This window comes from Pelmatolapia mariae, linkage group LG8, assembly GCF_036321145.2.
Source record: "Pelmatolapia mariae isolate MD_Pm_ZW linkage group LG8, Pm_UMD_F_2, whole genome shotgun sequence".
Taxonomy (NCBI): Eukaryota; Metazoa; Chordata; class Actinopteri; order Cichliformes; family Cichlidae; genus Pelmatolapia; species Pelmatolapia mariae.
Genome location: NC_086234.1, coordinates 3,862,250 through 3,888,847, shown reverse-complemented (window position 1 = coordinate 3,888,847; position 26,598 = coordinate 3,862,250). Strand labels below are relative to the sequence as shown.

At 38.2% G+C, this 26,598-nt stretch overlaps 4 protein-coding genes across 4 annotated transcripts; all 4 read right to left on the bottom strand.

Annotated features, from left to right (window-relative positions):
* Positions 1–2,049: 2,049 nt before the first annotated feature.
* LOC135933507 (gastrula zinc finger protein XlCGF8.2DB-like) lies at positions 2,050–5,331 on the bottom strand. The gene has a single exon (XM_065471594.1). It carries the CDS (start codon positions 5,035–5,037, stop codon positions 3,874–3,876), a length of 1,164 nt encoding a protein of 387 aa, XP_065327666.1. The 5' UTR covers positions 5,038–5,331; the 3' UTR covers positions 2,050–3,873.
* A 2,590-nt stretch (positions 5,332–7,921) lies between these two features.
* On the bottom strand, positions 7,922–13,939 carry LOC134633612 (gastrula zinc finger protein XlCGF57.1-like). The gene is made up of 2 exons (XM_063482484.1): positions 13,569–13,939; positions 7,922–11,208 (listed from the first exon to the last, which is right to left on the bottom strand). The coding sequence occupies exons 1-2, from the start codon at positions 13,726–13,728 to the stop codon at positions 9,746–9,748; spliced, it is 1,623 nt and encodes a 540-aa protein (XP_063338554.1). The 5' UTR covers positions 13,729–13,939; the 3' UTR covers positions 7,922–9,745.
* Positions 13,940–15,949: 2,010 nt separating this feature from the next.
* Positions 15,950–19,395, bottom strand: LOC134633613 (zinc finger and SCAN domain-containing protein 12-like). Its single transcript, XM_063482485.1, has 2 exons — positions 19,241–19,395; positions 15,950–17,967 (listed from the first exon to the last, which is right to left on the bottom strand). Exons 1-2 carry the CDS (start codon positions 19,359–19,361, stop codon positions 16,811–16,813), a joined length of 1,278 nt encoding a protein of 425 aa, XP_063338555.1. The 5' UTR covers positions 19,362–19,395; the 3' UTR covers positions 15,950–16,810.
* A 3,396-nt stretch (positions 19,396–22,791) lies between these two features.
* On the bottom strand, positions 22,792–23,942 carry LOC134633436 (gastrula zinc finger protein XlCGF8.2DB-like). The gene has a single exon (XM_063482280.2). It carries the CDS (start codon positions 23,801–23,803, stop codon positions 22,874–22,876), a length of 930 nt encoding a protein of 309 aa, XP_063338350.2. The 5' UTR covers positions 23,804–23,942; the 3' UTR covers positions 22,792–22,873.
* Between the last annotated feature and the right edge of the window lie 2,656 nt (positions 23,943–26,598).

The window sequence follows — 26,598 nt, the reverse complement described above, 5'->3', positions numbered from 1 at the left end:
GGACACGGGTGAAAACATGAGGATTGTGCTGGCAGTTACAAACAAAGAAGCGGAGAGAGGGGAAGAGAAAACTAACAGATCTGAGGTTAATGACAGGAAACTCTGGGAAAACATTAACATGATGCTAACATAAAAGGAAGAATGTCAATAAAAACAGTGACCCAGTTAACAAGAAGGGAGTTGTGTTCTAAAAATAACCCGCGATAGGTGAAATCCATAAAGTAGTCAGCTTTATTTTTTACAATTATTATAAATGTTTTAAGGCTGTAAAACCCTCACTTTATACACTTTTCGCAGACAAGCATAAACATTTTCACACTTTTCTCTCTTGTTTAAACACTCTCAAAGTTCAAACCTTCGTAAAAAAAAATAAAATAAAAATAAGTCCAGTATTGCAGAATGAAATAGAATAGAGCAGCTGCGAGAGAATTCAGCATTAATGAATCAATGGTACAGTAGTAGAGGAAGCAAGAAGAATGAGTTGAGTAAAGTTTGACTTATCTGACTGTTTTGTTTCGCTTAATGTGCCTTATAATCTGGAAAATACAGTAACTTCTACCTTCCTTTAGCATGTCCAGAAGTCCAACTTTTTATGCGATGGTTGGCATCGTCATCTGCCTTTGACGGTGCAAAACGTTTTGTCGACATTGTTGTGTTTGTTGGGGAGAAAACTTACAAACATACAGCACAGAGTCACACTGCTAGCGATCGAAGATTTATGTAAATTTGACAAGCTGAACGCATTCTGTACTGGACAGGAGACATAGTACGAGATTGATTGACAATGGTCTACAGCCAATCAGGGCGCAGAACACAATACGCTGTTTTTAAAAAAAAGAGCATGCAAAATTGCACAAAAAAAAAAATCCGCAAAACAGCGATTCCGTGAATGGTGAACCACGTTATAGAGAGGGACCACTGCGATGTGCTTCTATGTCTTCCAGGTATTGGTTGGGTGGCGCTGCTTCGATTTAGGATGCTCAGACATTGCATACACACTGATGTCCTGACAACCATTCACACTAAACTTTCTTTACTTTATTTAATTTGACAATTTAACAGCAACCTGAGACTGTGTGGCCTAAACTCAATGTAGAACCCAATTAAGAAGCTAACGTAGTGGGCTCTCTTCTTGAGGCCTTACTATGTGGGTATTTCAGAAGGAAAGATAGTGTAATGCTTTGTCCTGGGCACAGCTCATTTGGCGACAGTGGGGAGGAAGAACTTAGTTTGAACAGGAAAAGCCCTCTGATACAGCCTGGCTCAGGGAAGGGGAGTTATAACTGCTACTGAAGGTTATTCTTGCTCCATGTTCGGAGTAGAATAAAGGGCCATGCTCCAATTGATGTTTAACCAGTATTTTACTACTCTTCACCAGCAAACACCGTGAAAAACTATGGTGAAATGATCAATGAAAAACACAGATATTATGTCGGCAGAATAAAAATTACAACTCAAATAAAACGTACACACAAAGTAAATGCACAAACATACCATGTGCGCCTTTCTAATGAACATTCAGGAGCAATTGCAGTCCATATCGTCCATATTTTCACCTTGTACACAAGCCAGCCTTCTCTTTCTGGCTCGACTCTTCATTCTCTGGCGACACGTGCGCTTAATGGACATGCACCCAAAGCATGCGCACCACAAAGCGCCATACTCAGGTCCACCAGTAGGTGGCGACAACATAGGAACCAGCTTAAACATCCAAATTTGAAAATTACAATCACCTTATAAACACATTCCAATGCGACAGCTACAGGAGTCATCTGCTGTGAGTGGCATGGGTGTGATAAGCAGGAGAATATACCACAAGTAATCTGATGAAATTAAATTAATTTTTCTAATCACTGCCTGGCTGAGCGGCACTGATTACCGTTGAGCAGACACTTGAATAGTGATAACATTTCTTTCTCCATGATGATTTAACTGTTCTTACATTGTTTGACATAATATTCGCCTTAGCTTATGCAAATAATACACATAAAACATGAGTCTGTTCAAAGAATGGTTTTTTATTTTATTCACAGTTTTAGTGTGATTTATGTTTCTTTTTTAACCTGAATGAGGTCACTATCTGTATTTGTCAGTGAAATGTACAGTATTGCAATGTTTGCTTAAGAACCTGGGATTACATGAAAACAGTACAAAGGCAAGTTATCAAATGTTAAGAAATTTTATTTGTGGACCTCAAGTCTACATTAGCTTCAGTCCATCAAGTCCTCAAAGGAAATTAGAAACACAGTTGTCTTATACAAAATATTTATCAGGCAAATTTACCTTTAGAGCCAGCATGAGTGGTTACATTGCATAGTAAAAAATAAATCTGGGAGCAATAATAAAAATCATAATACTGGTAAACAACAAACTGTGTATAAGGCTAAAGAAAGGAGAATTATACATTTTGATCAACACTGAAAGTACACTTTTTCTCGATATAACACTTTATTTTTAGCAATCGAGCTACACTTTCCTGCTGTCATTTGTTCTCCATCCAGCCTATTCTTATGTATTGCTTTCCTGTTATTAAAAGTAATAGTTTTATTATTATATTTGATATATATATTAACTAAATATGTAGTCCATCCATCGTGTAAGGAGCTTGGGAAAAAAAGCGTCTGGACTTCTTTAAGTTGCTTGAAGACGTTTCACCTCTCATCCAAAGACCTTCTTCAGTTCAAGGTCTTATATATTTTGACCTTAGAACTGAAGAAGCTTCTCGCAACTTAAAGAAGTCGATACGCTTTTCTTTCCAAGGTCTTTAGAATATGATGACCTAGATGACTGAGAACCTTCACAGACATAGTCCATCCATCCTTTTTGTTAACCACTTATCAAATCGAAGGTGACAGGGGGCTGAACCCAGTATTAATCTTATTTGTGTTACTAAATGGACTACTCAAAAAACATGAATTGACCACTATGAAAACACATCAGATCTCAATGGGAAAAAATCATAATGGATATCTAATACTGATATGGACTGGAGTAATGAGATAGGAATGAATGGATGCCTCTTCGTTTGAGGAAATTAAAATTATCTTAAGGGGCTTAATTCAAAGACACCTCAAAAATTAAAGTGAAAAAAAGATGCTACAGCCTGGTCCATTTTCCTGTTCCTCCTTGCACAAAGGAGCAGATACCAGTCCTGCTGATGGTTTAAGGACTTCCTACAGCCCTGTCCAGCTCTCCCAGAGTAACTGCCTGTCTCTTGGAATTTTAAACCTTATGACAATGGCACGTATTGATGTGCCATCCTGGAGGAGTTGGACTACCTATGTAACCTCTGCAGGGTCCAGGAATCATCTGCTAAGGGTAGTGACACTGACCCTTACCAAATCCCAGAATAGTGAAAAGAAATTAGATAAAAGGAGGGAAAAAAAGTCCTTCCTGTTTTGGGGGTTGCCTCATCATCGCCCTCCTGGTGCACCTGTTGTTAATTTCATTAACACTGACTAATAACCCCCTCTGCTACTTGACTGACCGGGTTAATATCCCAGTGGTTTAACTGACTTAATTCTATACTCTGATTAAAAAGTATTTCTTTTCTTTTTTTTTGAGCAATGCATTCTTAACTTGTAAAAGTTGTTTCACTCTACCATCACATGTGACTGGGGAGAATTTACTTCTTCCCATGGATGTTAACATTTTGTCAGCATCATCATTTACCTCATCATTCTCTAGGATATTTTCCCCTTATGCATTTTTGCTTAAGCTTCAGAAGAGAGACAGTGGAATACAGTAGACCTGTCTGAGAGGTATCAACCTACACTCTCAGTTATCACGGTGCCATAAAGGAAATCCACTGCTCTGATCTGCGCCAACACACTTTACCAATATTTTGGACAAAACCCTGTTACTTTACAGTTTCTATCGTGTGTGGACCCTCATGTGTCTCTTCAGGGTTCCCTGTCGTGAAAATGTTACGCCGCAGACATCACAGCCAAATGGTTTCTCTCCTGTGTGAACTGTCATGTGTGCTTTAAGGTGTGTCTTTCGCTTAAATTGTTTTCCGCAGTCGTCACAACTGAACGGCTTTTCTCCTGTGTGGAGTCTAAGGTGTCTCTGCAGACATCCCTTTTGGCTAAATCTTTTACCACACTTATCACAACCAAATGGTTTCTCTCCTGTGTGGACTCTCATATGTGCTGTGAGATCACTATGTAGTCTAAACTTTTTATCACATCTACTGCAACCAAATGGTTTCTCTCCTGTGTGCACTGTCATATGCGCCTTCAGAATTCCCTGTTGGCTAAAACTTTTACCGCATTCATCACAGTGAAATGGTTTCTCTCCTGTGTGAATTGTCATGTGCGCCTTCAGAATTTTCTGATGACTGAATCTTTTACCACAGTCGTCACAGGTAAATGGTTTCTCCCCTGTGTGAGCTGCCATGTGTATTTTGAGAGTGCATTGGTGTCTAAATCTTTTGCCACAATTATCACAACCAAAAGGTTTCTCTCCCGTGTGAATTCTCATGTGGATCTTAAGATGTGTTTTCTGGTTAAAGCGCTGTCCACAAAAATCACAACAAAAGGGTTTCTCTCCCGTGTGAATTCTTATGTGAGTGTTTAGATGTGTTTTTTGGTTGAACCTTTGTCCACAAACGTCACAGCCAAATGGTTTCTCTCCGGTGCGTACTGCCACTGATGAATCATCATTTTGTGATACTGTAAAGCATTTCTTTTTAGCCAAACCAGAGGAAGACATTCTTCCCCTCTCTCCCTGAAGTGACTGTTTGCAAAGAAAAGTTTTATTACATTCAGATACTTTAGAACTGTCTTGTCCTTTGTCACTATTTACACCTAATTCAGGTGTCCTGGTTTCCTTCCAGTCACTGTCACTGTCTTCAGTGTCAGGTCCAGAGTCTGATAAAGGCTCCTGCCAATAATAGTCATCATCATCATCATTAATACTGACTTCAGTCTCAGATAAGCTGGAAGCCTTTTCATCACCATTTGGATGTATATAAATATCTTGATATGGACTTCTAGCTGATTCCGGTCCTCCACAGTCATCACCATCAGTTTCCATTTTTATTCCTTTAGCTGGGGGGGCAGTTAAAGCCTCTGCTTCTCTGTTGCATTTAGTTTTTCTTTGAGAACATTGTGAATACTCAGATTTCTCGTCACTGTCTTCATGTTTCACACTGACAGCATGGCCTGGAAACCTGGAGATATCCGCCAACTGCACCCCATTTAGCTGCTCTCCCACCTGACTGGTCCAGAGCTCCTCCTGCTCCTCTTTTATTTGGATGACCTCTGGGTCTTGCGGATCTGAGGTGGGGCTCCATTCAGGGGGAACCTCTTTAATTGCCAACAGTTGTGAGATATCTGCATGGTAAAATAACACAGACATGAGCATTATGAACAAAAAACTACAGCTGCCAAGGGAGAGGTGCCAAACTGTGTTTCATTGTTCTGGTAACAGTGACAATAAAGATCTATCTATCTATCTATCTATCTATACTAGTGGTAATTGAAGTAAAATTGGTAAAAATGGTAGTGATAACGAAGTAAATGGAATAAAATTAATAACTAAAAAAACGTAGTTATAGTTATAAAGTTAACAACCAAGTCACACAGGAAGCTCATGTGTGACTGTGACGGTACATGACTGATATCTGATTTGAAGCTACTACCAGAACCACAAAAGAATGTGGCTGTTTTCTAATTTTACAATCTATCTGGAAAAGAATAGGAAAAAAAAATATTATAGCTATACAGAAGAAGAATTGCTTACTAGGCAATTCCATGTATGATATGACACTTCTGATTTCACTACACAAGCAAACAGAAAAAAGAGAGTTTAACTGGTTTATCAGTAATAGAAAGAATAACTGCCCACTTGAACACTATTTACACAGAGTGGACACGGGTGAAAACATGAGGATTGTGCTGGCAGTTACAAACAAAGAAGCGGAGAGAGGGGAAGAGAAAACTAACAGATCTGAGGTTAATGACAGGAAACTCTGGGAAAACATTAACATGATGCTAACATAAAAGGAAGAATGTCAATAAAAACAGTGACCCAGTTAACAAGAAGGGAGTTGTGTTCTAAAAATAACCCGCGATAGGTGAAATCCATAAAGTAGTCAGCTTTATTTTTTACAATTATTATAAATGTTTTAAGGCTGTAAAACCCTCACTTTATACACTTTTCGCAGACAAGCATAAACATTTTCACACTTTTCTCTCTTGTTTAAACACTCTCAAAGTTCAAACCTTCGTAAAAAAAAATAAAATAAAAATAAGTCCAGTATTGCAGAATGAAATAGAATAGAGCAGCTGCGAGAGAATTCAGCATTAATGAATCAATGGTACAGTAGTAGAGGAAGCAAGAAGAATGAGTTGAGTAAAGTTTGACTTATCTGACTGTTTTGTTTCGCTTAATGTGCCTTATAATCTGGAAAATACAGTAACTTCTACCTTCCTTTAGCATGTCCAGAAGTCCAACTTTTTATGCGATGGTTGGCATCGTCATCTGCCTTTGACGGTGCAAAACGTTTTGTCGACATTGTTGTGTTTGTTGGGGAGAAAACTTACAAACATACAGCACAGAGTCACACTGCTAGCGATCGAAGATTTATGTAAATTTGACAAGCTGAACGCATTCTGTACTGGACAGGAGACATAGTACGAGATTGATTGACAATGGTCTACAGCCAATCAGGGCGCAGAACACAATACGCTGTTTTTAAAAAAAAGAGCATGCAAAATTGCACAAAAAAAAAAATCCGCAAAACAGCGATTCCGTGAATGGTGAACCACGTTATAGAGAGGGACCACTGCGATGTGCTTCTATGTCTTCCAGGTATTGGTTGGGTGGCGCTGCTTCGATTTAGGATGCTCAGACATTGCATACACACTGATGTCCTGACAACCATTCACACTAAACTTTCTTTACTTTATTTAATTTGACAATTTAACAGCAACCTGAGACTGTGTGGCCTAAACTCAATGTAGAACCCAATTAAGAAGCTAACGTAGTGGGCTCTCTTCTTGAGGCCTTACTATGTGGGTATTTCAGAAGGAAAGATAGTGTAATGCTTTGTCCTGGGCACAGCTCATTTGGCGACAGTGGGGAGGAAGAACTTAGTTTGAACAGGAAAAGCCCTCTGATACAGCCTGGCTCAGGGAAGGGGAGTTATAACTGCTACTGAAGGTTATTCTTGCTCCATGTTCGGAGTAGAATAAAGGGCCATGCTCCAATTGATGTTTAACCAGTATTTTACTACTCTTCACCAGCAAACACCGTGAAAAACTATGGTGAAATGATCAATGAAAAACACAGATATTATGTCGGCAGAATAAAAATTACAACTCAAATAAAACGTACACACAAAGTAAATGCACAAACATACCATGTGCGCCTTTCTAATGAACATTCAGGAGCAATTGCAGTCCATATCGTCCATATTTTCACCTTGTACACAAGCCAGCCTTCTCTTTCTGGCTCGACTCTTCATTCTCTGGCGACACGTGCGCTTAATGGACATGCACCCAAAGCATGCGCACCACAAAGCGCCATACTCAGGTCCACCAGTAGGTGGCGACAACATAGGAACCAGCTTAAACATCCAAATTTGAAAATTACAATCACCTTATAAACACATTCCAATGCGACAGCTACAGGAGTCATCTGCTGTGAGTGGCATGGGTGTGATAAGCAGGAGAATATACCACAAGTAATCTGATGAAATTAAATTAATTTTTCTAATCACTGCCTGGCTGAGCGGCACTGATTACCGTTGAGCAGACACTTGAATAGTGATAACATTTCTTTCTCCATGATGATTTAACTGTTCTTACATTGTTTGACATAATATTCGCCTTAGCTTATGCAAATAATACACATAAAACATGAGTCTGTTCAAAGAATGGTTTTTTATTTTATTCACAGTTTTAGTGTGATTTATGTTTCTTTTTTAACCTGAATGAGGTCACTATCTGTATTTGTCAGTGAAATGTACAGTATTGCAATGTTTGCTTAAGAACCTGGGATTACATGAAAACAGTACAAAGGCAAGTTATCAAATGTTAAGAAATTTTATTTGTGGACCTCAAGTCTACATTAGCTTCAGTCCATCAAGTCCTCAAAGGAAATTAGAAACACAGTTGTCTTATACAAAATATTTATCAGGCAAATTTACCTTTAGAGCCAGCATGAGTGGTTACATTGCATAGTAAAAAATAAATCTGGGAGCAATAATAAAAATCATAATACTGGTAAACAACAAACTGTGTATAAGGCTAAAGAAAGGAGAATTATACATTTTGATCAACACTGAAAGTACACTTTTTCTCGATATAACACTTTATTTTTAGCAATCGAGCTACACTTTCCTGCTGTCATTTGTTCTCCATCCAGCCTATTCTTATGTATTGCTTTCCTGTTATTAAAAGTAATAGTTTTATTATTATATTTGATATATATATTAACTAAATATGTAGTCCATCCATCGTGTAAGGAGCTTGGGAAAAAAAGCGTCTGGACTTCTTTAAGTTGCTTGAAGACGTTTCACCTCTCATCCAAAGACCTTCTTCAGTTCAAGGTCTTATATATTTTGACCTTAGAACTGAAGAAGCTTCTCGCAACTTAAAGAAGTCGATACGCTTTTCTTTCCAAGGTCTTTAGAATATGATGACCTAGATGACTGAGAACCTTCACAGACATAGTCCATCCATCCTTTTTGTTAACCACTTATCAAATCGAAGGTGACAGGGGGCTGAACCCAGTATTAATCTTATTTGTGTTACTAAATGGACTACTCAAAAAACATGAATTGACCACTATGAAAACACATCAGATCTCAATGGGAAAAAATCATAATGGATATCTAATACTGATATGGACTGGAGTAATGAGATAGGAATGAATGGATGCCTCTTCGTTTGAGGAAATTAAAATTATCTTAAGGGGCTTAATTCAAAGACACCTCAAAAATTAAAGTGAAAAAAAGATGCTACAGCCTGGTCCATTTTCCTGTTCCTCCTTGCACAAAGGAGCAGATACCAGTCCTGCTGATGGTTTAAGGACTTCCTACAGCCCTGTCCAGCTCTCCCAGAGTAACTGCCTGTCTCTTGGAATTTTAAACCTTATGACAATGGCACGTATTGATGTGCCATCCTGGAGGAGTTGGACTACCTATGTAACCTCTGCAGGGTCCAGGAATCATCTGCTAAGGGTAGTGACACTGACCCTTACCAAATCCCAGAATAGTGAAAAGAAATTAGATAAAAGGAGGGAAAAAAAGTCCTTCCTGTTTTGGGGGTTGCCTCATCATCGCCCTCCTGGTGCACCTGTTGTTAATTTCATTAACACTGACTAATAACCCCCTCTGCTACTTGACTGACCGGGTTAATATCCCAGTGGTTTAACTGACTTAATTCTATACTCTGATTAAAAAGTATTTCTTTTCTTTTTTTTTGAGCAATGCATTCTTAACTTGTAAAAGTTGTTTCACTCTACCATCACATGTGACTGGGGAGAATTTACTTCTTCCCATGGATGTTAACATTTTGTCAGCATCATCATTTACCTCATCATTCTCTAGGATATTTTCCCCTTATGCATTTTTGCTTAAGCTTCAGAAGAGAGACAGTGGAATACAGTAGACCTGTCTGAGAGGTATCAACCTACACTCTCAGTTATCACGGTGCCATAAAGGAAATCCACTGCTCTGATCTGCGCCAACACACTTTACCAATATTTTGGACAAAACCCTGTTACTTTACAGTTTCTATCGTGTGTGGACCCTCATGTGTCTCTTCAGGGTTCCCTGTCGTGAAAATGTTACGCCGCAGACATCACAGCCAAATGGTTTATCTCCTGTGTGAACTGTCATGTGTGCTTTAAGGTGTGTCTTTCGCTTAAATTGTTTTCCGCAGTCGTCACAACTGAACGGCTTTTCTCCTGTGTGGAGTCTAAGGTGTCTCTGCAGACATCCCTTTTGGCTAAATCTTTTACCACACTTATCACAACCAAATGGTTTCTCTCCTGTGTGGACTCTCATATGTGCTGTGAGATCACTATGTAGTCTAAACTTTTTATCACATCTACTGCAACCAAATGGTTTCTCTCCTGTGTGCACTGTCATATGCGCCTTCAGAATTCCCTGTTGGCTAAAACTTTTACCGCATTCATCACAGTGAAATGGTTTCTCTCCTGTGTGAATTGTCATGTGCGCCTTCAGAATTTTCTGATGACTGAATCTTTTACCACAGTCGTCACAGGTAAATGGTTTCTCCCCTGTGTGAGCTGCCATGTGTATTTTGAGAGTGCATTGGTGTCTAAATCTTTTGCCACAATTATCACAACCAAAAGGTTTCTCTCCCGTGTGAATTCTCATGTGGATCTTAAGATGTGTTTTCTGGTTAAAGCGCTGTCCACAAAAATCACAACAAAAGGGTTTCTCTCCCGTGTGAATTCTTATGTGAGTGTTTAGATGTGTTTTTTGGTTGAACCTTTGTCCACAAACGTCACAGCCAAATGGTTTCTCTCCGGTGCGTACTGCCACTGATGAATCATCATTTTGTGATACTGTAAAGCATTTCTTTTTAGCCAAACCAGAGGAAGACATTCTTCCCCTCTCTCCCTGAAGTGACTGTTTGCAAAGAAAAGTTTTATTACATTCAGATACTTTAGAACTGTCTTGTCCTTTGTCACTATTTACACCTAATTCAGGTGTCCTGGTTTCCTTCCAGTCACTGTCACTGTCTTCAGTGTCAGGTCCAGAGTCTGATAAAGGCTCCTGCCAATAATAGTCATCATCATCATCATTAATACTGACTTCAGTCTCAGATAAGCTGGAAGCCTTTTCATCACCATTTGGATGTATATAAATATCTTGATATGGACTTCTAGCTGATTCCGGTCCTCCACAGTCATCACCATCAGTTTCCATTTTTATTCCTTTAGCTGGGGGGGCAGTTAAAGCCTCTGCTTCTCTGTTGCATTTAGTTTTTCTTTGAGAACATTGTGAATACTCAGATTTCTCGTCACTGTCTTCATGTTTCACACTGACAGCATGGCCTGGAAACCTGGAGATATCCGCCAACTGCACCCCATTTAGCTGCTCTCCCACCTGACTGGTCCAGAGCTCCTCCTGCTCCTCTTTTATTTGGATGACCTCTGGGTCTTGCGGATCTGAGGTGGGGCTCCATTCAGGGGGAACCTCTTTAATTGCCAACAGTTGTGAGATATCTGCATGGTAAAATAACACAGACATGAGCATTATGAACAAAAAACTACAGCTGCCAAGGGAGAGGTGCCAAACTGTGTTTCATTGTTCTGGTAACAGTGACAATAAAGATCTATCTATCTATCTATCTATCTATACTAGTGGTAATTGAAGTAAAATTGGTAAAAATGGTAGTGATAACGAAGTAAATGGAATAAAATTAATAACTAAAAAAACGTAGTTATAGTTATAAAGTTAACAACCAAGTCACACAGGAAGCTCATGTGTGACTGTGACGGTACATGACTGATATCTGATTTGAAGCTACTACCAGAACCACAAAAGAATGTGGCTGTTTTCTAATTTTACAATCTATCTGGAAAAGAATAGGAAAAAAAAATATTATAGCTATACAGAAGAAGAATTGCTTACTAGGCAATTCCATGTATGATATGACACTTCTGATTTCACTACACAAGCAAACAGAAAAAAGAGAGTTTAACTGGTTTATCAGTAATAGAAAGAATAACTGCCCACTTGAAGCACTGAGAAGCACACTGAGAGGTGATCTGTATCAATCTCATACATGGGTCAAATCATATGATGCAGAAAAAAAATGCAATGAAATGATAATCATAATCCATTAATAACTTTTTCAGCATGGCAAAAATCCCACAAAGGCTGGTGAGGTGCAGACATTTTTAGCACTAATAATTGCAGATTCAAATGAGCTACATCCAAGAATAGTAAAGGGGGGTGGAGAATGAAAAAAAGAGAGCAGAGACTCTCAGCAGTTAACAGTCTATTATTAGGATCATTAGGATCCCACATGAGGAATTGGAAAGTGTGGCTAGGAAGAAGAACGTCTGCAATGCCCTGGTGGATGGATGAATGTCCTGCAGTGTGTGACCTGCTGATGTTTTACAGACTTTGGCTTGTTTTCAGGTGATTACCAATGTCTGTTTTGGTGTGGATTAATTTCTAAATAAAGGCCCACGCAAGAAGAAATCATTTGAATTATAATACTAGTACTACAATATACTGTGAAACCACCAGGGTCCTAAAAGTGCAGTGGCACAACTTTTGGGTCACACCACCTAAAATTGAAAAAACAACAAAACAAAAAAAACAGTCAGCAGAAAACTGGAAATAAAAACTGGATTTTGTTCTCAGTGTTCACTCTTGAGTAATCCATCCACTCCAGCCTTCTCTCTCTCTGCCAACTTTTTGTCTCTACAGCACTTCCAATATATTTCTGCTTTAACCTTTTTATGTTATGTTTTTTTTTAAGAAGAACATGGTTTTGGTTAAAGACGTCTTTTGCAAATAAAAAAAATAACAGTCTCTTATTTGTTCAGAAGTATATTTATGCTGCACACAAATATTTAAGATATGAAGCCACCTTTAGTAGAGCCTTTATGGATGCTTATAAGCAGACTGAATTTAGTCCGAGATTAAAGAGCTGCAGTTAGTCTAAAAACATTCTTGCCTACAACACAAACACCAGGCCTGATTTATTTCTAGAAATATTGATCAATCATGAAATGTGAAGACTAACAAAACATATTTACAGATTCAAAGTCCTCACAGTCATACACCTGACACATCAGTGATACTAAGTTCTGATGTCTGCACCTTTGCTCCACAGAAAATGTCCTGTTGTATGGAGGTTAAACTATAAATGGAACATAAATTTTAACTACTGATTTTATCTACTGTTCTGATTTTATCTACTGGGTTTTTTTTTTAATCAATTTTAAATCATGCTTTTTATTTGTTTTTGTTTTTTAATGTCTCTGTAAAGCACTTTGCATCACCTTGTTGTTGAATTGTGCTATATAAATAAACTTGCCTTGCCTTGCCTAAATAAGAGACTGCAGGTTTTTGATGTAAACATTCATAATCTATCGTGTCATACAGGGGCACACTTAAACAATTAAAGGCAGTATAGTCTCAGTAGAACAAGTACATGAGTTCATACTTATGAAATTCTTATATTTGTATTACATGCCTTATAACATATTAAAGGCACACTGACAGTTTGCAGTCAGGCATCCATTATGTTAGAGTCTCTTTGAGCTTTTAATTAAGTAATAAAATATCCCAAATTTTGGCTTGCACTGAGGCTGAACTACAAAATAACCCTGTTGTGTACCCACTGTAAACCGTCCGGGTGCTGCTCTGTACTGTTGCCGTTCAGTTCCGTCTTTTACAGCGTTTTTTAAAAAAAAAAGGAAAAATAAAGTGAAAAACAGTTTTTGGTATTTGTGAACATATTCCGCTTTACAGAAGCTTTTTATGTGAATCTTCTTCTTTATTAAGCCCTAAAGTCCGCCTTTTCGCCAGTAGAAACACTCCACATTAAATCTGTGATGATCCTTACCATCTGTCTGCTTTACATCCAGCTGTTGATGGACTCCCAGCGGTTTACTGCCCGGGTTGTCTTTAAAACGAACACTTTCAGTGTCGTGCTGCTGACAATATTCCTCTTCGTTCATGGTGCCCGCATTTGTTCTGTTCTTTGAAATAAACTGGAGGCTCATTTGAGATGAACCAGGCCTGCGCAGGACCGATCACCTCCGCTCACAGTTAAAGAAGCGCTGGCTTCATTTTTCTGTCCTGCTTCTTCATCCGTGGATGTATTATATAAGAGCGGGATGCAGACTCCAACAGGGAATCCACTCTCCTGAATCCTTTTGTTAAAAGATTTGTTGCCGTCTCCGCTGGTTTTTGAGCAGGCATCGGCACGGACACCTTTAGTCTCCGTCACCATAGTAACTACAGGCCTTGCAGCAGCAGCAGTAAACAGTTACACCACATAAACGTACATGTCAAAGGCAAATATTAAAAGATAAATATATGTTTTAAATATATCATATTACTAGAAAAATAAGTATTGTAAAAAAAAATAATATGATATATTAAATAAATAATAAATAAACAAAATAAATTATATTATAAATACTGTAAAATAATAGTTAAATTCATTTTTTATTGTGTTTTTTAGTAGTATTCATTTTTAAGTAAAAAAGACCACAAATGTTAAATGTTTAGCTATGAACAAATTACATATTTACAATCATGTTGTTTGCAGCATTTGTGAAATTTTTCAGTTTTTATAGACACATTCAAAATTTTAGCGGTAGTCACTCAATACAAAAATGTTATTCCTGGTAGAAGTTTGAATTAACAGGATTAAAAGGAAGTCGCTTGATTGCATTTGTGAACGTCTTCAGGAACGGACAGATCGTTTTGTTTTTAGCAATGATACAGCTATTAAAGCTTCGGGGTTTTAATTAAGTTTCAAATAATATATTAAAAATAGGCCCCATCCAATCTATTTATTTTCCATTTATTCTTTCCAATCTTGCCATTTATTTTTATTAGTTCTAATTAGTAGCCCAACTAATGAGAATTTACTTACTTTTAACTCAACAGCTGAAACAACTTGGACATCTGTGATCCAAGCAGTTCTTACTCTTTCCATTCATGTCTATAGAGCAAAACTAGTTTCCATCCGTTACAGTAAAATCAGGCCGATGTGATATTTCTGTCACTAATTTTAATTTGTGTGCTGTATCAGTCTCCATTATTTCCATAAACATTATCCACTGATTAACACTGATCAAAATGTGACTTTTTTTTATTAATCCGACTAATCAGTTCTTTTCTCCATATATGTTTTATTGGAAGCCACAACCTCCCCTGTTGTTCAGGCAGATTTCGCCCTCTGCTGGCCTGCTAAAAGAAAAGCATGTGTCTTGTACATTTTCTGAAAGTACTACTCATACCAATTCAAATGTATCCTACTATGAATAAGAGGGGTGTGGCTGTCCTCTGACGTTTTCCGTTTTTGAATTAATTTATCATCCAAAAACAGAGAAAGAAAAACAGTGTATATGCTGTTCTTTACATAAAATATCTCATTTGAAAATTTGAGAAACTTTTACTTCACTGTTTGCCTCTGTAAAGGTAACGGTCCTTATTTCTGCATTCACCATGTACACACACAGTGGCTGGAAACAACACCTTTTCTGTCACTTCCTTTTATTTCTGGTTTTATTAACCAAAAGATTTCACAACAGTACAAAATAGACACATCACATTTATCCTCATTGTTTTCAGAAAGGCATCTTCTGATATACAGCACATTGGTAGCTACAGATTGGTGGACTAAGAGGACGTCTATTTAACTTAATTGTTCAAAATCAATATTTTACTGGGTAGGCCTTGCAAATTCCATCCATCTATTTTTTTGTCCCTTTACCCATGTCAGGGTCATGGGGGTAGCAGCCTTAGCAGTGATGCTCAGACCTCCTCCAGTTCATCTGGGGGACACCGAGGTGTTCCCAAGCCAGCTGAGAGAGTCCCTCAGCTGGCATCCTCTGGTGGGATGTGGCTGAAGCGCTCACCTAGGAGGCATCCCAGTCACATGGTGAACCACCTCAACTGGCTCCTCGCAGAAATTAGTTCCTTTTCTGGATAAAAATTTTATCATTGTACTTATTTTCATTGAAAATAAATACTACCATTCATGAGAAAAGAAGATAAATTGCTTTTATTTACATATCTTAATGGCTCCTCAACAAAGATTTCCTCCACACAGTGAAACTAAATTTCCAAATTAAGTTCAGTCAGATGTCTATTTTTAATCAGTTGCATTCCACTGAAGCTTCAAATACAATGAAGCTGATAAAAGCAAGGTATGTGCCTGACTTTGACAATTAAATATCAAATATTGTACCTGAGCACATTTGACCACCACAGCCCAGCTTGGTTGACTAGTGCTGACTAAACAAACCCAACCAACCCAAGGAGGGACATACTCACTGAGAGCACATCCTGAGCACTCTGAAGTACTTTTCAGTGTAAAACAGACACACAAAGACTTGTTTTTCTTTCTTACTTCCTCATTTATTGCACACAGGCAAGTAAAAAACTTAAAAAATATACATAAAATAAATCAATGTAAGACAATTAATTGTTGCATTCAGTGTTTCTTCATATTTCAACAAATTCAACTGAGAAGGATTTTCATCCAAGTATCAAAAACAATACTTAGAATTACATTTATGTTAAGTTGTCCAGTTTTGAGCCTCTGAAAATAGGGCACCAAGTATAAAAATGGTGATGATTCCTAAACGTTTTTTTGTAAAACCTCTTGAATTAAAGGTGAAAGTCAACCTCCAATCGCATATTGATTGATTTAAAATCCACTGTGCTGGTGTACAGACATCTTCTACTGTCCAAATATTTATGGACACAGCTGTACATGACTCCGGAAGGTACAAAGGGCTTTTATTTACTTTTGTAAAGCAAATCTCTGATTTATACATGTACTTTCTCATGAAAGCAACATTAACAGAAGCTTGTAGTTTGTATTTTCTAAAAGCATGATTCAAATTTACTGCCAAAACACTTTTTAAACAACACTCCATTAACTGCAGTTTCTGCAAAGCAACTTCTTAAAAGCTGACTTGACAATTCAATACATTTGTAGGACTCATCAAAATCAGATTGAAGGCATTTTTAAATATTTTAAATTTTTTAAACTCTGTGTGGTCCTTACCAAGGCACTTGGGTAATGTATCTTTCACAATGAACCCTGAAATAATGCAGCTTCTATCACTTGTGAAGCGTCATGTGAGCCTTAAATCGTGTCTTTCGATTGAAGGTTTTTCCACAAACATCACAGCCAAACGGTCTCTCTCCTGTGTGGATCGTAACGTGACTCTTCAGATACTCCTGCCGGTAGAACCGTTTTCCACAAAAATCGCACCCAAACGGTTTTTCTCCAGTGTGCCGTCTGGTGTGCTCATCAAAATGCTTCTTCTGGCTGAAGCTGCTGGCACAGAAGTTACACTGATAAGGTTTCTCTCCAGTGTGGATTCTGATGTGTGCCTTGAGATGAGTCTGTTGGCTAAATTGCTTTCCACAAAACTTACACCCAAACGGTTTTTCCCCTGTGTGAGTTCTCATGTGTGTCCTCAGAACACCCTGCTGTCTGTACTTTTTACCGCAGACGTCACAGCTGAATGGTTTCTCCCCCGTGTGCACTCTCAGGTGACTCCGCAAGTTCCCCTGCTGTGCAAACTTCTCACCACAGACGTCACAACCAAAGGGTCTTTCTCCCGTGTGGGTCCTCATGTGTGTTTTAACGTGCATTTTGCGACTGAACTTTTTACCACAAATATCACAGCTGAACGGCTTCTTTTGTGGGTGGAGTCTTATGTAAGGCTGCTGTGTAAACCTTTCAGTGTTAACACTGTTAGGAAAGTGAGGCACAGGCGTCTCCTTCTGATCTCCATCGCTGCTTTTTGTTTCAGGTCCAGGATAGGATAAAGGTTCCTGCCAATCATCATCGCCATCACTGATGTCAGTTTCAGAAGAATCAGAAGCGTTTCCATTTGCTTTCAGCTCTGCACAACTCTTTAGATTTGGGTTTCCAGCTGGTTCTGCTCCTGGATAGTCCTCTCCATCAGTTTCTGCTTTTATACGATTAGTCTCTCTGTTGTAGTCATGTTGGTTCTGGTGGAGATCTGAAGTCTGAGGTTTCTCATCATCATCATTTTCAGTCTTCACAGTGGCAACAGCGAATGAGAACCTGGTGTTATCAGCTTCCTCCGACCTGTTAAGCTGCTCTCCCCCCAGACTGGTCAGGAGTTCTTCCTGTTCCTCCTTTATTTGGAGGATCTCCTGGTGCTGATGGTCCACACTGAAGCTCCAGTCACAGGGAATTTCTTCTTTAATCACCAAAACCTTCTGGACATCAGGGGGCAATACTGAAACACACACAGACATGGACAGTTGTGCAATTAACTGAACTATTTTAAAGGAAACTAACTTTTTGCTCCTCAATTTAAAAGGACATTTTTTTCTCTGCTGCTCCTTTATTTCCCAAAGGGTCTCCACGGTGGAGTTTGCAGTTTACCTGGTTTTGGTAAAAGTACTAAGAGCACACTAGTTGGTGCTCTAGGTTTGTCTCCTTCCGGCCTCAAGATGGGGGATCTTTCACATGACAGCCAAATATGTTAACCACTACATCATGAAGCCATGGGTGCATGAGACACACCTGGTGGAAATTCAGCTATTAAGAAACATGCAGTTTTACAAATATTGGAATAAATATTAGAGGCAGTGGATGCTGCTTATAAACAAAAGTATAAATGTTTCAAAAATGTATTTCGGGAAAGTAAGAGAGAACATTATCATAAGCAAACTGATAACAGTATTGCAGTTTTCCAATTAAGAAGTAATAATTAGGCTGGAAGCATGTGGTTAGCTGTGGTGGTATGACTTACATTTCTACAGCTCAACAAGTAAATATTTAGAGCTAATTCTTCCGTCAGCCAAGATGTTAAAATCAAATCAAAAACATTCTCAAACTTCAAACATAACACACAGCTACGTTTAGCTTTGGGCCAAAATATCACATCTATAAAGGTAAATCATGGTTTTGGGTAAAGCTATTAATTGTGTTTTGTTTTGTTCTCAGATTTAAAACGTCCACATAGGTAGACATAGAATTTGGAGCTGCATGTAGAGATGTTGAATAAAGTCAGCTTGTACTCCTCTGGGATACAGGGTTTGTCTCTGTAGTGGGATGTGGTTTGTGGCTCAGCTGCAGAGGAGGGATGGAGCAGTGGGTTCAGGGGACAGAGCCAGGGAAGGCTGGCTGGCACAGCTGTTATCCATCACACTAACCACGCCTGCCCCAGTTAGGCATTATTTTTTTTAAAGTAATCAAAGCACAAACGTGACCAAACGCTGCCTTGAACTACACTTGTGTGCACCCTTTAAACAGTCCGGGTGCAACACCGAACCCTCCCACTGACTTCCGCTCTTTTTAATCCGTAAACGTCATTAATAACTATTAACATCAACTATCATTACCAAAGGCGCTTGATTGCATTTGTGAACGTCTTCAGGTTAAGACATAAAAGGAAGCTCCGTTCCTACGTGAACAGTTCAGCGAGCCCCTAAAACGAGCTAGCAGCCGCTAAGCAGCCGTTTCCTGTCCGATAAACTCTCCACGTTAAATCTGATTATTCTCACCAGCAGTTTGGTTTACACCTTCTTTGTCCTGTTGAAGGACAGCGTGGAATTTCATTTCCGGGTTTTTCTCAGAAAAAAGACTTTCGTGGTTCTGTTGTTGAAGATATTCCACTGTGTTCATGGTGCCCGCTGCGCATTTGGTACTTCTTTCCAAAAGAAACTTGGAACGAGCGACGCATGCGCAGATTATCTCGCAGTTCAGGCCGTGCAGTCACGCCTCTGTTCGTTAATTAATCCATGCATGTGTGATAACAGCTGGAAACGGACTCAAACCGGCCACTCGTTTATGATTTTCTAAAGTATTTATTGATGCGTGCTGTCTTTTTGACAGGCACTTGAAGTGATACCTTTCTTATCATGTTTTTTTTTTTAACTTTTTTATGTGAGAAAGCTTTATTTAAACGTTTTTCTGTGCAATATAACGGAGTGTACTAGACCTTTTAACACAAAAAACTTACAATAGATCTTATTCAGAGGTCTTCTCGGGTATATATTCTTTTGACTGCTTTTTTGGGATACCTGCCTCCATCCCACTCCTCTGTTACACAAACCCTCTGCATGTCCTCCTACACTACATCCATGAACCCCCTCTGAGTTCTTCCTTTTTTTCTCCTGCCTGGCAGCTCTATCCTCACCATCCTCCAATATATCCATTGTTCCTCCTCTGCACATGTTCAAACATCTTACCTCTCTCACTCAACCCGAGCGATCTCCATATCTTATCCTTCCTTATCACTCAACAAAAATCCTAGCATCTTTCTCCTGTCTCCCAACCAAACATCACATGAGGTCTCACTACCATCTTGTAAATCATCCATATGAACTGTTTCTGAGAGACAAATAACACCAGGATCCTTTTCTAAGTAGCTGACAGCTGTAACTGTGCAGGGGCGGGTCTAGCAAAGTTTTGCCAGGGGGCCAGGTAAGGCATTAACAGGGAAAGGGGGGCACAAAGAAATACTTATCTTTCTTATTCTTATTTAAAATATCTAGCTTTTATTAAATAATTATCTGAATCTTACAACCAAAGTTTTCATCTGATGTAAAATGTATAGAAATCATACATATACCAACCGAAATGCTGTTTCACCCCAAGCCCCCCATGGTGCATTTATAAGAATATAAAAAATATATATCTCCAAGAGATATAAAATTAGGAATTACAAATAAATAATAACTCGCCAAATTTCAGTAAAATTGGGAGATAAAATGGCACTACTACTAACCATCGGCAGAGCGGGGGGGGGGGGGCCCAGGTTCTTTTGGACTGTAATTTGTTTCATAGTGAGATGCCTGAATGACAACTGTATAAAACAAAAAACTACACACAATATTCATAGCGCACAGTCGTAAATTCCCCCTAATTTTGGTATGATCCAAGCTCAGGCACTAGGTGACTAAGCACAGCACTTACGCATGTGAGCGAGGGGGTTGATATCAAACTGATAACTTGACCCATATTACGTTACTTGCTCTTCAAGTGAATCAACAAATGCCGAAATGAAAAGCCGAACAACAATGCTGTTTTTTTTCCACAGAGTCTTAACTTACACGTGTGTTTATTTCATATTTTCAGTTGTTACCCTTCACGGCTAAACAAAGCACTCTAAATCAGTTTCAGTTATGTACTGATGAACACAACAATAGACATAAGGGGCTTCTTTCAAAGAAAAAACTCAGGTAGATGTTATTTTATATATTATGCTTTGTATGTTGTTCAGTATATTTCTATGCAAAACGAGAAATTTCAATACACAGCAGTATATTCACAGTTGAAACCAGATATTTACATACACTTTAGGGAAAAAACATAAAAACATTTTTTTTACTGTTAAACATCAATTTAGAGTAAACTTTTTTGTTTTAGATAAATAAATATTGAAATATCTTTTGAATTAGTTAAATGTCAGAATACAGAGAGAGAGCTGTCTCTTTTTTATCACTTTCATCAAATTTAGGAGTATATATACACTAAGTTTATTGTGTCTTTAATTAATAAGAAAACTCCAGACGATTCCATTCTGAGCTTAAGAAGCTTCTGATAGGTTAGTAGAGTCCATTTGAGTAAATTGGTGGCACACCTGTGGATGCATATAAGCCACCCCCAAAACACAGAGCCTGTTTTTTGACATGGAAAAATCACGAGATATCAACCAAAACACCAGGTAAAGAATTGTGGACCTCCACAAGTGTGGCTCAATTTTGAATACAATTTGGGTGCCATTTGCAATTACCAAATACATACAATTTCACTCTTTACTCTTAAATTTAACAAATATGTTTTTTTATATTTATCAATCTAAAAAAATTTAGTCTGATTTGATGTTTTACAATTAAAAAAGTGTTTGTGTTTTTATCCGAAGAGAATGTAAATATCTGGTTTCAACTGTATATTTGATGATGTTGCTGTTTGGCTTGATTGTCAGCACAAAGAGGGAGAGAGAGGAACAGAGATGGAACAAGGGTGAGCCAGGTGAGACAGACATGTTAGTCAAATGATGATTTTCAGTGCTACTATCATCTAGTTTTGATTCTGGTTTTATCTTGGTTAAGTCCTAAAGTAGTCCTGATTTTGAACTGTTGTAGTCCTGTTTTAATTCCAGATCATTTCTGGGTCTGGTTGAATTGGGGTTTAGTCCCTGTGTCTTGATACAGCCCTGATTTTGTTCTGCCCTGCTGCTTAATTAAAAAACTAGTTTAAGGTGTCCTGCATATGTGATTTTTTTTTCTTATATGAAGTTATTCTTTTTCGAACAAAACTCAAAACACAGCCTAATAAATCTTCAACTTATGTGTGTGTGCCAGGTAGGGCATTAACAGGGAAAGGGGGGCACAAATAAATACTTTTCTTTCTTATTCTCATTTCAAATGTCTAGCTTTTAAGAAATAATTATCTGAATCGTACAACCAAAGTGGTCATCTGATGTAAAATGTATAAAAATCATACATATATACCAACCAGACAGTGTAAATCACTGTCACATCAACATTTGTATTCATTTAAAGGCTTTATGGCTTTTCTTATAATACCTGGTGGGCCGGTCTCTAGTCAAAATGCCCAGGCCGATTTTTTTGTCCCAGTCCAGCCCTGCCTGCCATTCATCATCATTACTATGGCTCACTGACTTCAGTGCCAAAAGCATCCAAAGCCTTTTCCAAAATACTCAGTTGTAAAAGACCATCTGGTTTTCAGTTCCTGTCGTGATCTGAGTTCCTGTCTGGTTCTGGTCCTCCACAGATTTCTCCATCACTTTTCCATCACATCATTTTTTCAGGAATATTTTTTCCTCTGACCAAACAAACACCAAATGATTTATCAACAAGTGTTAGGAACACATTTATCAGCAAATTTTCAATAGTCAAGTTGCCGATATTGACTTTATGTGGTGAAATGACAATTTTTCTGATACAATGTCTCTGACTGAATAGAGCTGTGATCATTTTATTTTGTACAAAAGTTGAATCAAATAACACTCCCTTTTTGTGAGCCTGGGTTAACAACGAAAGTCAATAACTCTATTTTTATTTCTGTCTTTGTCAAGCCAGCTAACACAAAGGAAGCCTGGCTTTGTTGAATCTCCTAAGTGGTACAATTCTTTGTTTTATCCAGTATTGCTGCAACTAACCTTCCCCTCATACAGGACTTGCTTCATTGTGAGCTTTGATGTGTCTCTGGAGGAGTACCTTTTGGCTAAATTTTTGTTCACACATATCACAACCAAATGGTCTCTCTCCCGTGTGAACTCTCATGTGAGTATTAAGACTAGACTGATGTCTAAATTTTCTGCCACAACTGTCACAACCAAATGGTTTCTCTCCTGTGTGAATTCTCATGTGTGCTTTAAGTTGACACTTATGACTAAACTTTTTACCACAGTCACCACAGATAAATGGTTTTTCTCCCGTGTGAACTCTCTTGTGTGATTTAAGATTACACTTTTGCCCAAATCTTTTACCACAAACATCACAACCAAATGGCTTCTCTTCTGTTCGTGCTTTAATAAGCTTATGTTCACATCTTTTTGGACTAGATTGTTTATCTTCAGTGTGGACTGTTTGGTGCTTTTTAAGAATTGTCTGTTGGTTGAAATTTTTACCACACACATCACAATTAAATGGCTTCTCTCCTGTGTGAACTCTCATATGTGTTTTGACGTTACACTGATGTCTAAATCTTTTACCACAAACATAACAACTGAATGGTTTCTCTCCTGTGTGAATTATTGCATGTTTACTAAGCGACTTCTTTTCATTAAATGTTTTACCACAAATATCACAGTGGAACGGTCTCTCTCCTGAGTGGACTATCATATGCCTCTTAAGCCCACACTGATCTCGATACATTTTTCCACAAAGCTGACAGCCAAACGGTTTCTCTCCTGTGTGGCACTTCATGTGTTGCCTGAGATCATCCTTTACATTAAATCTTTTACCACAAACTTCACAATTAAATGATTTCTCTCCTTTGTGGCGTCTGGTGTGTCTTTTGAGACTGCACTGTTGTTTAAATCTTCTACCACAAATGTCACAACTAAAAGGATTCTCTCCTGTGTGAACTCTCATGTGTCTTTTAAGATTAAAGCGATGTCTGAATCTGTGTCCGCAGTCACTGCAAACATATGGTTTCTCTCCTTTGTCAACATTTGTCTTTGAATCTGCTTTCTGCTTCACTCTGGAGCATATCTGTCCAAGCAGACGGCTGGAAGGTGTTTTTCCTGAATGACTTGTCATGTGACTCTGAAGACACTGCTTGGAGAGAAAGTTTTCACTGCACTCAGAGCAGCTGAAGGATTTTTTAGCAGGATTTGCACCCAACTCCTTTGCATTGTCACTGTCTTTAGTTTCAGGTAAAGAATCAGACATAGATTCCTCCCATTCATCATCATCATCAATATCATCATCATCACTGTCAATACTAACATCTGAGGTTGTTTCTGGTGCTCCACCTGTTTCTGTTTTTATGTGATTAGCTGAGCTGCTGATTGGAGGCTCGTCCTCTTTTTTAACTTCAATTTGTCTTTGATGCAGCTCCGACAACTGAGGTTTCAAATCATCATCATCATCACCTTCACTCTTCACAGGAACACAAGTGATGAGGAGCCCATTAGGTGGCTTTTCCTCCTGAGTGCTCCAGGTTTCCTCCTGCTCTTCCTTTATGTGGAGGTTTGGGTTCTGCTGTTCCAGAGTTTGACTCCATTCAGAAGAAATTTCTTCTTTAATTACCAACAGCTGTGGGGCATCTGCAGAAACAATGAGACATGTGGGTACACTATGTGCTTACATGTGCTCTATATATATCAATTTTACACCAGCATAGGGCAGTCAAGTTACCATGGTCTTACAACTCAAAACATTAATAGATCTGATCCCACAGTTGTTGAAAGAAATCCAGAAGAAACACAACACTCTCTCTCTAATGCAGCAGGTTTGCACATTTAGTCATTTATACAATTAATGAAATCACCATTTATCACCATTATTATTAGATTCACACTAAATTTAATGTGCCTTATTTTAGTTTCATGTCACCTTCAAGAGCTGGGATTCTGACTTCCTCGAAGTCACCAACATGTCTATCAGATTTCATTCCTACAAAACTGCTCAAAGAAGTCTTACAACTAATTATTGCTATTGATCTTAAATATGATCAATCAGTCTCTATCAATGGAACTTTAAGTTAGCAGTAATTAAACCATTTCTTAAAAAGCCCTTACTTGATCCACCTATCTTAGCTAATTACAGGCCAGTGTCCAACTTTCTTTTTATCTAAAAAAAATCTGATCATCTGCAGAGGAATCGTTTATTTGAAGAGTTTCAGTCAGGTTTCAGAGCCTATCACAGCACAGAAACAGCTTTAGTGAAGGTTAAAAATGATCTTCTTATGGCCTCTGACAGTGGACGCATCTCTGTGCTTGTCCTGCTAGACCTCAGTACAGCGTTCGATACTGTCAACCATAATATTTTATTACAACAACGAGATCATGCTGTAGGTATTACAGGTACTGGCGTTTTCAGTCATATTTATCTAACAGAAACCAATTTGTTTATGTAAATGGAGAGTCCTCTTCACACACTAAGGTTAATTAGGGAGTTCTACATTTTTTGCCTAAGTAATAATTTTTCCTAAGGGAAGCGTGGTTTACATTATACATGCTTCCCTTAGGCAGCATTAATAGAAGGTATAGCATACATTTTCACCTCCATGCAGATGACACCAAACTTTATCTATCCATGAAGCCAGACAACACACACCAATTAGTTAAACTGCAGGAATGTCTTAAATACATAAGACTCTCTTGTAGATTTAGATAAAACTGAAGTTATTGTTCTCAACCCAAAGATCTAAGAAATTGTGTGTAACCTGATGAACACTGTGAGGAATCTTGGAGTTGTTTTTGACCAGGATATGATATGCATTTATTACTTAAAGGTTAGTATCAGGATGTCCTAAAAACTCCCCGAAAAGTCTTCAGTTAATCCAAAATGCTGCAGCAAGAGTCCTGACAGGGACTAGAAAGAGAGAGCAGATTTCTCCTGTATTGGCTTCCCTTCATTGGCTCCCTGTTAAATCCAGAATTGAATTCAAAATCCTGCTCCTCACATACAAGGTCTTAAATAATCAGGCCCCATCTTATCTTAATGACCTTATAATACCATATCACCCCATTAGAGCACTTCGCTCTCGCACTGGTGTCGGTCCATTATAGCAGTCTAGTCATAGTAATGTAACCTACAGTTTAAGATATTAAATCCAATGTGATTTATTATTCTATGATATAGTTTTCCACAATCAATACTGCAGTTGTCTAAGAGGTAGCACAGAAATCCCACAGATTCCCACTCAGGTACACCTGAACTCTGCTTAGGATAATGTTCGACGTGATGCAAAGGTTTCACTGGATTGCTGTTCAGCTTGACCCCAACTCTACCTGTTATGATTGTCGTCTCATAAAACTGTACAGCTTAGGAAAAAAATTACATTTTCATATGTATCGTAGTCCCATTTTTAAACTGCAATTACAGGATTTGTGTAAGAGGTGATGCAACAATGTCAAGGAAATAGGGATTCCTGATCCAAAAAAAAACCAAAACATTTACAGGCACATAGTGTATTAAAGATTTTCTGTAATGACAGTTCAAAAATAATAACAGAATTTCACAATCTAAATTAATTGCACTGATTATTGATATGGTTTGCCTTTATTTGATTTATTTATGTTTTTACTGTAATATGTATTATATGACAGTAACTGTGGATAAAGTTGGGGACAACATGAACTCCACTCATCATTTTGTGGGACCTTTGAAGGAATTCTTCGACAGCATTAAATAGTTTTATATTTTATTATGGTAAGTAT

Bases quoted from the DNA above. Each gene is read 5' to 3' on its own strand.
- LOC135933507 (XM_065471594.1), bottom strand. From the start codon at position 5,037: ATGGAAACTGATGGTGATGACTGTGGAGGACCGGAATCAGCTAGAAGT.
- LOC134633612 (XM_063482484.1), bottom strand. From the start codon at position 13,728: ATGAGCCTCCAGTTTATTTCAAAGAACAGAACAAATGCGGGCACCATG. The intron at 11,209-13,568 runs GTAAGGATCATC...TTTACCATGCAG, and splicing joins GGATGTAAAGCAGACAGATG to ATATCTCACAACTGTTGGCA.
- LOC134633436 (XM_063482280.2), bottom strand. From the start codon at position 23,803: ATGAGAGTTCACACAGGAGAGAATCCTTTTAGTTGTGACATTTGTGGT.
- LOC134633613 (XM_063482485.1), bottom strand. From the start codon at position 19,361: ATGAACACAGTGGAATATCTTCAACAACAGAACCACGAAAGTCTTTTT. The intron at 17,968-19,240 runs GTGAGAATAATC...TGTGTGTTTCAG, and splicing joins AGGTGTAAACCAAACTGCTG to TATTGCCCCCTGATGTCCAG.